The sequence below is a fragment of the Lissotriton helveticus genome, chromosome 9, assembly GCF_964261635.1.
Source record: "Lissotriton helveticus chromosome 9, aLisHel1.1, whole genome shotgun sequence".
In the NCBI taxonomy this organism is placed as follows: domain Eukaryota; kingdom Metazoa; phylum Chordata; class Amphibia; order Caudata; family Salamandridae; genus Lissotriton; species Lissotriton helveticus.
The window spans coordinates 423,924,724-423,938,292 of record NC_136070.1 but is presented as its reverse complement, the minus strand read 5'-3'; the positions used below and the strand labels follow the sequence as shown (position 1 = coordinate 423,938,292).

Below are 13,569 nucleotides of genomic sequence, written 5' to 3'. Positions count from 1 at the left end.
GAGAACAATGATGTCTTGTCGGATTGCCGAGCGGGCTTTAGGAAGAAAATTTGAAGAATTGACCAGGTTTTCAGGTTTTTTCTCATTTTGGCAATGTATGTTCTTCTCAAAAGAGAGCCTTTACATATGGTATTTGTGGCATTGTTGTCCGAATTTGACAGTGTTCAAAAACATCTATAACGGAATTCCATTAATGACTTGCACTGGCGTAACGAAAATTGAGGGGGCCTTCCTGCAAGGTATGTAGAGGGGCCCCCTCCGGGCTCAATTAGGAGCTCTCCGGACAGAGTGCAGTGCCGAGGGGCCTCCCTGGAGCTTCGGGCCCCCCGCACCACGTGGGCTGCGGGGGCCTGTGTTACGCCCCTGATGACTTGGGTATTTCACTGGGCTTTTTGAACATCCTGGTATGACTCTAAGACCAGAAGTTTGCCATGATCCTGTGAGGAACAGCAGGAGAAACTGCAAACTCTTCCCCTTTTAATAAAGGTATTCGACAAGGTTGAATTGAATTGAATTGAAACAACACTTGTATAGCGCTAGCTACCCGGAGGCCTCGTAGCGCTTATGACAGGAACTTAGTTAGCGAGGGCTCAAGGTAGGTCAGCAGAGTGTAGCATACAAGTGAGTTTTTAGAGTTTTCCTAAAAGAGAAATGGTTTACAGTTTCTCGCAGAGACAGAGGAAGGGTGTTCCAGAATTTTGCCGCAGTGTGTGAGAAGGAGCGGCCACCCCAACGAGCCTTCTTGACTCTGAAGGGAGTAGCCAGCTGGGCGGAGCTGGAGCGAAGGGAACGAGGTGGGGCATAGGGGATGACCAGTGACTGAAGAATTGCAGGGCCGGTACGATGGAAGGCCTTGTGTAAAATACACATGGCCTTAAATTGTATTCTTCCGGCTATAGGGAGCCAGTGAAGTTCCCTTAAAGCATTCCTCGCTGACTGCCAACGGGGGAGGTTATAAAGTAGGCGGGCGGCACTGTTCTGGGTGACTTGGAGCCTCTGGATGGTATAGGCAGGAGCTCCCATGTAGAGGACATTCCCGTAGTCCAGGCGGGATAGTATAAGGGCCTGGACCAGGATCCTCCTTGCCTGGAAAGGGAGCAGAGGGAGCACCCTCCGAAGCATCCTCATCAACCCAAAACAGGTAGCCGAAGTCTTTGTAGCTTGAACCGAAAAGTTAAGGTCGGTATCAAACCAAGTCCCCAAGCTTTTTATTTGGGGTTTAGGCGTGGGGGGTGGGCCTAAACATGGAGGCCAGGAGGATGCAAAGCCCGAGGGGGAAGGATTGCCCAACAGGATGACATCTGTCTTCTCCCCATTCAATTTTAGACATGAGGATTGCATCCATCTGGAGACCGCCTCCAGACAGGAGCCTAAGGTGCTAGACGATCCCTCCTGGTGGTCTAAAGAGACCACCAGTTGGGTATCGTCTGCGTAGGTGACAATACGCACACCGAAGGGATGGACTATCCTGTCTAGGGGCTCCATGTAGACATTAAACAGAGGGGGGCTCAGGGAGGAGCCCTGAGGAACCCCACATCTGAGAGGATGTTTAAGAGATGCCACCTCGCCCTCGAAGACCTGGAAGAAACGGTCAGCCAGGAAGGATGTTAGCCATTCCAGGGCTGCGTCCGACACACCCAAGTCCGCCAGACGTTGTAAGAGCGTGACATGGTTGACTGTGTCGAACGCAGCACTTAGGTCGAGTAGGATAATGGCGACCTTTCCACCCTGGTCCAACACGGTTCTAGCTTCCTCCGTTACCGCTAAAAGAGCGGTTTCCGTTCCATGTCGAGGGCGGAACCCTGTTTGGGAGGCACGCAGGAGACCATTTGAGTCCAAATGGCTCGTCAAGATGTTATTCACGTGCCTCTCAAGTAATTTACTCAGCCAAGGGAGCAAGGATATAGGGCGGTAGTTCGCCAGGTTGCTCTGGTCCAAATTGGGCTTCTTCAACAGAGCCCTCACCATTGCGCACTTCCATGACGGGGGTACGGATTTTGTGGTGATGGAGGTGTTGAGGACGTCCAGTACAACCGGGCGAATTATGTCCATTACCTTAAGAAGGGTCTGGGGGGGTGCCGAGTCATTGGGTGAGCCAGAGGTGATCTGAGGGATAAGTTTATCCAGCGCTGGCGTGTCCAGGAGAGGAATGGCGTTTAGTTGACAAGGCGTAACAGTAGGCAAGAAAGGAGGAGGAAAGGGATCCAAAGTGTTGTCGACTTCTCCAAAAGAACAGTATATAGTCTGGATCTTCAGGGAGAAGAAGTCAGCCAGATTATTGCAGCGGTCCTGAGCGCCCTCCAAGGAGGGACATTCGGTTGGGGGTGAAGTAAGGGTTTTGACGATTTTAAAAATTTCCCGTGGGGCATTAGCGGCGGCCTCAATTTTACTGCCGTAGTAGGAGGCTTGTGCTGTTTTTTGCTCCTGTTTATAGAGCCTAATAGCCGCTCTATAACTGGCCTTCCTGTCTTGGGAGTAATCTTGTCTCCAGGCTCTTTCGTACTTGCGACAGAGCAGTTTCCTGGATTTGAGGTTGGGTGTAAACCAGGGAGCAGGTTTAGGTCTTTTAGTGACAGTGGTAGCTCGCACGGGAAGGACCATGTCCAGTGTAGAGGAGATCCAGCCATCGAAATTGCTGGCTGCCGTATTAGCATTCGGTGCCTTCCTCGGGGGATCTCTAGCCAGGGCAGTTTCCCATTCAGGGAGGGGGAGTGAGGACCACTTCCTACCTCGCTGTTTGGCAGGGTGACGAGTGGGGATGAAAGAATATGTGTGCCAGATAAAGGGAACTAAAAAGTGGTCAGTCCAGGGTAGCGGGATGGGGGTTAGCACTGTGAGATCGTTGCTGTTACTGTAGATATGGTCCAAGAGATGGCCTCTGTTGTGGGTTATATGAAACCCTTTTTGCTGGAGATCGAGAGCAGAAAGGCTAGAGCGGAGCATATTGGCTGCTGTGTTGTGAGGGTCATCCAAGTGCAGATTAAAATCCCCCAATAGAGTAAAATTGGGTGAAGACAACACAACGCTAGCGGTAAGATCCGTTATTTGGGCAATGGAGTTTTTTAAAGCGCCAGGAGGGCGATAGGCTAATAAACCTGAAAAGGTGGTAGAGGTTGTTCTCTAGCTCTCCTTTTGTTTTCTTTCGACATAAACTAAATGGATCCTTTCGCTATGGGCCATATGTTTTGACCGATAACTGCAGTGCCGGGGCAAGAGGTGGAGGCTGCCTGGTCTTGGACATCTGCAAGATCATCCAGCTGAACGTCGAAGGCACCAGGTAAGAGCCAGCGGTGGTGTGTCCGAAACGTGGTGGGGATGTCAGTACTGATGCAGCCGGGAGGAAGCTGCAGGAGCCCTGCTCTCTAGCTGGAAGGAACTCTGGAATGACACTGCACCCAGGCCGAGGCAAAGAAGGCAACGAAGGAGTAACGTGAGGGCGCCCTGCCCTGTCAACTGCTGAATGACTGAAATCTTCACTTGATTCCTTAAAACCAGATTGCACCTGGTTTACGCCTGGAACTAGGAATTTTGATAGCTTAGCTTCAATCCTTGGAGGCAGAGTTGCTCTTTGGCATTCTCTGAGCATTTGTTTCCTATACTTGTTGTCATATGCAGGTTTATTTGTGGTCGAAGTTTGTCTCAGGAGGGGGTTCTGGTGCCAGTTAAATGCCACATATCTTTCACAATAAAACAAACCATTCTGGATGTGACAGGCCTTTCTCCTAGCATTGTGTAGGTAAGGGATCAGCATTGTAATATGTTAAAGGTAAGGGATCAGCATTGTAATATGTTAAATTGTTTCAGATGAAATCTAGCATTACTCATTGATTTCAGTGTATTGTGCCAATATTTTTATGGATCTTAACATAATCATTTCCCTATTTACTCCATTCATTCGAATGTTTCCTAGATGCGTCATCTTGCAGTGCTCGATCGAACGTATGATCGTCCCTCTGGACATTGTCAAACACAGCATCAATGTGAATGCTTTTATGGCCCATGTTAAGGACTGTCCTCGTTGTCTAACTCTGTGTTATCCAAACTTTGGGTCGCAAGCGATTTTTGATAGGTTGCGAATGTCCAAGCAATAAATAGAGATACCTTTAAATTCAGTGTTTATCTTTTCACACCAACTCAGCATCACTTAGCACCACGTGAGCACCAGCACAGCACCACCTAAGCACCACTAAACGTCACTCAATAGCACCACAGTATCACTCAGCACCACATCAGTGCACTACCACTTAAAAAACACCGCAACACCACTTCAGCATCAGTGCAATACCGCCTCATCATATGCACAGCACCACCTGAGCACTACCTCAGCAACAGCACAATATCAGCATCAGTACAGCACCATGTCCTTATCAGTGCACCACCACCTGCGTATCCCCACCTCTGGAGCAATTCAGTCCTTACGCAGCACCACCCCAACATCAGTGCAGCACCATCTCCGAATCAGCACAGCATCGCCTCGGCACAGCACCAGTTCAGCAGCACCTGTAAACCAGCTCAGCACCACCTGAGCACCAGTGCAGCATAATCACCTCAGCATGACTCTTACCACAGCAGCACTCAGCACCAGCTCAGTATCACTCAGCATCACCTCAGCATTACCTCTGCACCAGCACATCAACACCTGAGCACCACCTCAGTACCAGTGAGCACCACACCAGTCCGCCCTCGGAATCTGGCATCTGTTGATTCTCCCTTAGTGACCGTCCACTGCTCGTGATGTAATTCAGGTACTATTTCCCAAACTCCACTCCCCCGTTGTTTATGTCCTGCCCCACCGCCCTAACAAAAAACATTAGAATAGCCAGAAAGAAGCCAGCATTACAAGAACAACCCAACTAGAAGACATTTTTTATGTTACATTTTTTTTTAACAGGTCGTTCAGTTGTAAATAATGTCTTCTTGGTTATATATAATGGTAACAAAAATGCTTATAACACTTTTTATTATAACTTTTCAACATGATGCACAGCAGCCACAATGCTCTACAACATAGCTTAAAGACACTGGCAAAGCCAATAGCTCTGTCTAAATACTTATAAGGCCCCAAATGCGAGATCTGTTGGCTATGCCAATGCTTGTTTTTCCTCTGTCGAATGTATGGAGGTCAAAAGGGAAAATGGTTCTGCCCGTTACTGAGAGACTTGGCATGTGAAGTCTGAAACCTGCAGGAGCTAGAGAAGTCAGTCACCTCAAGAGATAAGGTCTTGTCAGTATTTCGTTATCTGTTTGCAGCTTTGACTATTAGACGTTTAGAGTCAAATTACGATGTTGTGCTGGAACTTTCAGCTCAACTCCTTTTTGGAAGTGGTTCCGACCGACTCACGATCAGCAGTTTCACCTGACTGATTACGATGCTTCCGAACACCGTTCGGAAGGACTCCAGTTGACTTTTTAGGGAGCCCATGTTCCGACCAACAACACTGGCTCCTATGGGGAAAAGGGGTGTCTGTGGAAAACCTTGCAACCTGTTGTGGGCACCCCATGGTGCTTGCCACACAGTGCATGCTTTTAAAGGGGGGGGTCCCTTGGGTACCCCCTCGGCTCCAAACAGGAGGTCTCAGAATGAAGGGGGCCTTCTAAGGGCCCCCAAAGTCAGTTTCTGACAGCCTTTTCGTGTTGGACAGACCGAGTCGGAAAGGCTGTCAGAATCTGACATCGTAATTGGTCGGTCGGAAACGCTGTCCACAGAGCTGTACAAATCAGCTCTGACTGATTCTCTGAGAGCCGGTTGGAACTGATTCGGAATGACTGACCGGTTTCCTTTCCGAATGCCTCCATCATAACTTGTCAGTCTGAATTTTTTCCGACCGAGTCGGGCAGATGGGTTACAACACGGTCTAGGGGAATCCGACTGTTGGTCGGAGGCTTTCTGCACTACATCGTAATCGGCCCTTTAGTCTTTATCTGAAGGGTGCTTGCTGTCTCTTTTTATCATGTATTTGTACGCAATTTACCTTTTTCTAAATTTGTTTTAGTGTTTTTAATGTGTCAGGGGCCATACCCAGAATAAGCATAATATTATTAAAAATAGTATCTGAACTTCTTCTGGGGCACAGATACTCAGTCCTGTGCCCCAACAAGCAGGGAGGCGCAATTTAGATTTTATCTTAGCCTAAGAAAAATCCAAATAGCATTTGACTTTTTCTGGGGCACAGGTACAACATATAACCTGCTCTGCACCAAAAATTTGGAACTCTCTTCCACTGGAAATTCGTAGAATCTCTTCCAAGGTTGCCTTCAAACTAGAAGCAAAAAGATTCCTCATGAAGAAGTTCTCACCTTAACATGAGGTGCGATTGCCAGCTCTATCGCATCGGACATGCTACAGTATTGGTTATTAATCCAGTTTATTATTATTGTATTTGCTCCCCTTATGTCCATTCTTTGTTACCCCAGGTTTATAAAGGATCTGTTTGTTTTGTTTGCACTATTTGATTCATTGACTATTAGATTTCCCATTTGATTCATGTTGTGATTTTTTACCTTCCTTTCCCTCAAATTGTAAAGCGGTCTGATATCCTTCGGGATCAAGTTCGTCCTATATAAAACTTTATAAATAAATGAATAAATCTGGCTCCAGGCTGGAGGGCAGAACTGCGTGCCTGAAACCCCAGCAGTGAGTGAAACACTGTTTGAATTGTTTCATAGCCCTAGAAAAAAAACACAGTCAGCTTCAGAAAAAAACAATAGGTGCCTAAATCTTTTTTACATTTTAGTTTAATTAAAACTCCTTTCTGAAGCATATGGTAGACCTCAGCAAGGAGACAGATACTCTTTGGATGTTTTCATAAGCTAAGAAAAAATTAAATATTGGGTTGTTCCTTGCTGGGGACAGAATTGTGGGTAAAAGCTCAATGTACCCAAGGTTTTCAACTGTAAATATTAGCACAGAAAGCATATCCTCGACAATAATATACCATTACAACCGACAGACACTTCCTGTCGCAGACATGTATAGAGTTTGTAGTTCATTCAAATGCCCAGAACCAACAATGGAGTCATGGTTTGCAGTGTTTTTCCATGGTGTACAAAACATTCATCACTTGATAACAAAAAGTCTAATGAACAGAAATTTGGGAGTGAAACTTGTTTTTTTAAGTGTATCCAAGAATCTGAGATGGGGTTGGAGGACGTTTGCACCATCCAAATTCTAAAATAACCAAAATGCCAAGTGATTCTGAAGACATTTTTGCAAACAAGTTATGTTTTTGGACACTGATGTAAAGGAGAAGTCCGAAATCTAGAGGTATTAAATAATAGCTGATGCCATGTGTTCCACTTTTCCTAATGACAACCGTACCCACAAGTGTACTACCTAGGTTAAAAAAGACCAAAAACATGTAGCCATGAAAACAGGAAGCTTGGAATGATGGCAATTTTTGGAATTTGGGTACCTAAATTATTTGGACCTAGGGTCGGCTTACACCTAGGGAATCTATCAATTCCAGATACTCTTGTAAAATGGCAATGGAGAGAGTCCTGTGTGGCTGATTTACATAGATGTCACAGCTTTTTCGTACCCAGAATGTCCTGTAAAAGTCAAACATTGGTTAAAAAACCTCCTCACGTTTCTACGACAGAAAATCTGAAATTTCTGGTAGCACCAAAATTCCCATAACCCAGCATTCCCACACTTCTACCAATAAAATAGGGTCTCACCTCTGTTGATGAGCCTATTTGAACAGTCAGAAATAGGCCAGCTCCATGACCTTGTGAAGTCAATATTGTGTCAATGTGATCTTTACCTCTCTTGGCCTAGTCCTTTCCCCTGCAATAAGCCTACCCACACATGCGGAAAACCGTTTTTATCAGGAGAAGTGTGGGAATATTGAATGGTTGTACATGGGCCTGAAGTTCTGGGTCTTCTGTTACAGAAAATGTAAGAATTTGTGATTTTTATTATCCATGCTTTAACTTTGCAGGAAATTTTGGGTCATACAGCATTTTGCCATTCACACAAACCACATCACCTTGGATTCTCTTGGATCTCTCGTTTTCAGAAATGTATGGGGTTGATAAGATTTCCTGCGAGCTTTCTCACCCAGGACCCAAATACTGCAGGCCTCCCTATGGATGCTCCTACCATCAAAATAATCCCTACTGATTAGTGGTTGGATCCCTACTTAATTCAAACCCACGGAAACCCACTCATGTGCAACATCCCCACACTCAGAAAACCCAGGAGAATGCAGATGTGGGTCAAGCGCTGGTAGGGGTATGTTTCTGTATGAGATGGACTGATAACTACAACGTTTTCGAGAAAAAAAACACAGAAAATCTGGCAAAACTCATCTCCAACGCAACCAAGTAAAAGGGAAGTTTGGCATCTAACAATAGAAGCCATAGGGTGAATAACTATTGAAAATATATGGTTGTAATAGATTTCCTTACAGCCCATAGGTGATACCTGTAACCAAAATCCAATACCCTAAACCAACATTTTGCTTTCAGTTGCTTTCCAAATTTCCCAAATGCACTCCCCCGGTTTATTGCCTGTGGCATCCAGAACCCCCTGAAAATACATAAGTGATACCTCCATACTCTGGAGACCTGGGGGAAAACTGATTTGGGTGATGCCTTGGTAGAGGTATGTTTCAGTGCAAGGAAAACTAGAGATTTTACCATGTTTTGGAAAAACAAATTGAAACATTCTTTTATGCAGCCTGTCTGGGAAAGGGAGATTTGGGATGCACAACTATATCCTTAAAGTTGTACCGGATTAGAAAATATTTAGTTTTTATACATTCATTGTAGTCCTGACTTGTATATGTCTCATTGTATGAACGTTGCACCTTAAAAAGTAACTCTACCATAATTTAGTGATATATGTCAGAAAATACTTTATTCGACTCTTGAAAGAGCCATTAAAGATTGCACATACATAATTTTATTTAAAAACAAGAAAAACAACAGGTCCACATACACAATAATTACACATTATAATCAGTAGTTAATATTTGCTACCAATCATAAAAGTAGTAAAAAGATAGTTTAAGAGACAGTATATAATTTCAGTTGTTTCTAAGAAGAGTAAATATTCGAATGCCAATGTATGGTTTTTTAATCCCAACAGTAAGTAGAAGTGGACAAATAAACCATTTCCCTGAGGGGTATAAAAACTGCAAAATAAAATAAAGTGTATAGTGCTTTGGCATGAGCGACTATCACAAGGGCATACTGGAAGTGAAGCAAACCGTGAGCCTTGGGTGGGGAAAGCAACTAGGCAATGGATTGTTTTTAACCGTAACCTAGTCAGCAGAAATTTCCGCCTTTCATTTAAATCAATTTGTAAATAAAATGCTGGTTCTCTTTGTAGCTGAGAAAGAGAATCTGGATAATTAGTCGTATTACAAGTAATATCTGTCCGCTCATGACTTGGGTAGAAAGGTGATTTAATAGAGGGGGACAAATCATTCTTTAGGGTGTCAAGGTTTGTATAGAATTCTGTTACACCCATTTTAATGACATTTATTTTGACATGGTATATCTAGGCTCTTATCCAGCTCCATACAATCAGTCAGCATTGTCCTACAAAGGGTGGCCTCAAGGTTTTTCCAATTTTTTTTTTACCAAAGTAGCAGCAGTTGTAATGCAATGTTATCTTTCAGTTAACTCATTCCTACTTCATCATGGCAGAAAGCAACAGGGGAGCTCTGGGGCACTGATAGAAGTCTCCTTACAAACTTATTTTCAGTTATTTGTAGTGATTTAGAATTTGCATGTCTGCAGACCCCAGCCCCAAAGGTTACCACTGAGAGACTTTTACTCTTATAGATGCATACAATTTCCTTGGCCCTCCCTGACTCTCACTAGTGATATATGTTTATATTTTCTGATTGATTGTGCCACCCACATTCCCTAGGAAAATCCACATATATTTGGTATTTCCAGCCTTCAGATATTCACAGCAACATTTCCTCGGTTAGCATTCCGGCACCATTGGCTGTCCATTTAAGAAGTTCAACTATATACTAAGGAAATTCATTAAAATGCTAATACCTCTACATTTTTCACTAAAGATAGAATGAGATCTAATGGGAAATAGAAATGGCCAGAATGATACCTCGGATAGTAATAGCGAAATGTTAAGATAAGAACTGTGTTATACTGTAATCATGTACGATGTTCGGTTCATAAATGTTCAATGAATGGCATGTGATAACTTCCATATTTACTTGTAGATAAACATGCATATCTGATTTGTCACTGGACTCTGTCACTATATGGAAATAACTGGAGTGAAATTTGTTTAAAACTATGAAGAACTGGTCAGCTTATTTAAAAAAATAAATGTGATGTTCATTTCAGAATGGAGAAATACATGGCCCAAAATGCCAAAAAGAATAATTTGTACAAGTGCACAGAGCCCCAAGAGGTACAAGTGTTAGATTTTTATAATAAAAAAAGGTCCATCACAGATGTGCAGAAACACCCATGCAGAAAAAGAGTTAATGGGCTCCTGCACTTTTCCAATTCACCTTCTCCTGCCGATTGCCTGGTCAATGGTAATCCACAGTTGTAAGCTTATCGAGTACTCGTTAAATCTTCACTTGTAACCATTTCCAAGTATTTTCTTGAGAATTTTTATTTCGGTCCGCAAAAAGTCAGAAATCAACTCACATTATGAAAACACATATAATGCACAGGTTTCCAACTTAAAAAAAAAAAAAGTGCTTACATCGACCCCATTATAAAGAAGGAGCACCATTCATGTTGTATGATAATGTTTGTCAGCATGTTTTCACTTCTTATAACTTGTAAGGTTTGTTTCATTATGCACATAATCCTTATTTGTTTACTGTCTGTGTAAGCTTAGAGTTATCATATTAGAGGTGCTAAGGGTTTCATCTAGCTTTAAATTAAGACAGTTTTAAGGGGGACATTATTCAATATTTTTGTTACAATCATGTAATTGGACTAACAATCACATTCATTTCCTTCTAGGATATAGAGTAATATCTAAAATAGGTGAAGGAACATTTTCTGAAGTCATGAAGATTCAATGTCTCAAAGATGGAAACTACTATGCAAGTAAAAAGATGAAGCAGCACTTTGAGAGGTATGCAGTTTATTATTTGTAAACTGGTAAGGCATAACATATCATAAATGCATGAACATTCAGTATTTGTTGTAATAACTGTTTACCTATTTTATTTAATGCACTGGGTTCAAAATGGCTTGCAGGCTCTTCAAATTGCTCCAATGTGATTAGCAAACCAAAAATGAATTTTTAGAGCAAAATGAAACCATAACTACAGAATCATACTGCCAGTTCCGTAATGTACATGTGAGTGTACACATTTACTGTGAAAATGAATTTACATGGAGGCCATTTACCCCACCATTACTAGCTTTAACACTTCACAAGACTCATTGTTCTGGACAACCGCAAGTCTAAAAACCAACAACATACAATTGACGGTCACCCACTTCATATTGTAATCCTCATTCCCCGGTGCATAATCATGAATCGTTACATCTATCTGAGCATTAAAGACTTCCACACACAATCTCCTCTGTAAGTGGAGGAAAACCATACAACACTTCAAAGATTTGAATGATGGCACGTTAGTACCCTATGGCGAGCTGCAGGAGAGATTCGGGCTCCCGCGCAGACACTACTTACTCCATTCGGCTCTAACGGCTGCAATACAAAAGTACTGGGGCGAGGGCCTTTCGGAACCCCCAGTGAGCTCTGTGTGTCAGTATGTGGTGATGGCAGCAGGCACCTACAAGGCTCTCACCTGTTTATATAGGCGTATGCTCGGTGAGGGATCGCAGCCTCTGCAGAAATTGCGCGACCAATGGACGACAGATATTGGTAGAGACATACCGGACCCAGCTTGGTCACAGATCATTAAGTGGGCATGGAAGAGTACCAGAAATGCCAGATTGCAATTGGCTCATTTCTTCATACTGCATAGGGCCTACCTCACCCCGGCAAGGATCAACCAATATTTTCATGTAGATACAGAGCAGTGCCCCCGTTGCAGGCTTGTGGATGCGGGCCTATTGCACATGTTATGGGATTGTCCACAACTGGGCACATATTGGGAGGATGTAGTGGAGTTACTATGCAATATCACAGAACGGCAGATTACTCTTGATACGGGTACCTGCCTATAACATTGGTTTCCCCATACCAGTAAGACCAAAATAACAAGTAAATTCCTAGACCTGGGGTTGGTGTTGGCAAAGAAAAAAAAAATCACAATCCATTGGAAAGCTGCGGGGGGAGGGGGCTAGTTTTGCTAGATGGAAGGCCGCACTGCTTACATGGGCAGGGAGTGAGAGTGGGATTCGCCTGCAACAGGCCCAGAGGTCCCACAATGAGAAAGTGCTGGATGCAGCCCGGGTGTGGGAAACCATAGTTACAGAATTGAAGGCTACAGATGGGGACTCTGGATCAGAACTGAGCGAGTCTTCGGGGGGTGGAACTTAGTAGATGACTGCAACAATACAAGAGACCAAAGGTATAAATATGCTCCCATTCCTATTATAGGCATGACCTTCTATACAAGTTGCATGTATAGTACCCTGTACAGTCATGTTGCTCCAAGTGGTTATTGAGATAAGTTACGCTGTAGTAGGTGCACGGCGGTGAGAGTGGGCGGGTAAGGGAGGGTTACGGGGGGGAGGAGTAGTGGAATTAATACTATATAGCTTACAGCGCATGTATAATCATGCTGCAGTTGGATACATTATTAGTATTATGAGGATGTTGGGGCTATTTAAATGTTATTAGATGACTGTTTCTTATTTATCCTGGCCTCTAACCTCGACTGTACTTCTGCATGCCAACTGGTGTTGTCATTATTTAAAATGAGACAGTAATGCCTGTCGACTGTAATTACCTACTGGGGATGTTGTTTGTGGTTGAAAATCAATAAACAGATTAAAAAAAAGTCAAAGATTTTAAACAAGCTGTGAGCATTCTAACAAATATCATCTAATTTTACAAATCTTCTTATTTTCACAATGTACTCTCTTCACTACACTCTCCCACATCTTGCTCACTCTCCTACCCTCCCCATAATCTCCTTGAACTCTATACTTTCTCATTCACATCTCCTGCTGAATGTCTACACAAAGTCCAAAAGCTCCGAAAGACATTCAGTAGGATCCCCACAGAATCCGGAAAGACGGTCACCCACGCACTGATCACCAGCAGACTCGACTGCAGTAACACTCTCTACGCCGCTGTCACCTAGAAACATCTTGAGAAACTACAGAATGTTCAAAAAGCTGCAGCCAGACTGGTCCTCTACACCCCCCACTACAGCCACATCATGCAACACCTCCGACAACTCCACTGGCTCCCAGTCAACAAGAGAATCACCTTCAAGCTCCTCACACATGCCTACAAAGCTCTCCATGACGAAAGGCCAGCATACCTGAACCACTGCCTCGCATTCCATGTACCCGCCAGACAACTTTGTCCAACTCACCCTAGCCTCCGTCCCCAGGATCCAGAAGACCAGAACCGGAGGAAGTTCTTTCTCCTACCTCACCGCTAAGACCTGGAAAACCCTGACCCTCCACCTCAGTCAA

The 13,569-nt window shown here is 43.8% G+C and overlaps 1 protein-coding gene across 5 annotated transcripts in view; it reads left to right on the top strand.

Moving 5' to 3' along the window:
• The window catches only part of MOK (MOK protein kinase), an 830,279-nt gene that overhangs the window by 136,988 nt on the left and 679,722 nt on the right, over positions 1-13,569 (top strand). For all 5 annotated transcript variants that reach the window (XM_078660202.1, XM_078660201.1, XM_078660205.1 and 2 more), the window contains exon 2: positions 10,963-11,077. In XM_078660202.1, the coding sequence (XP_078516328.1) occupies positions 10,963-11,077 (115 nt within the window). The remainder of the gene's footprint in view (positions 1-10,962; positions 11,078-13,569) is intronic.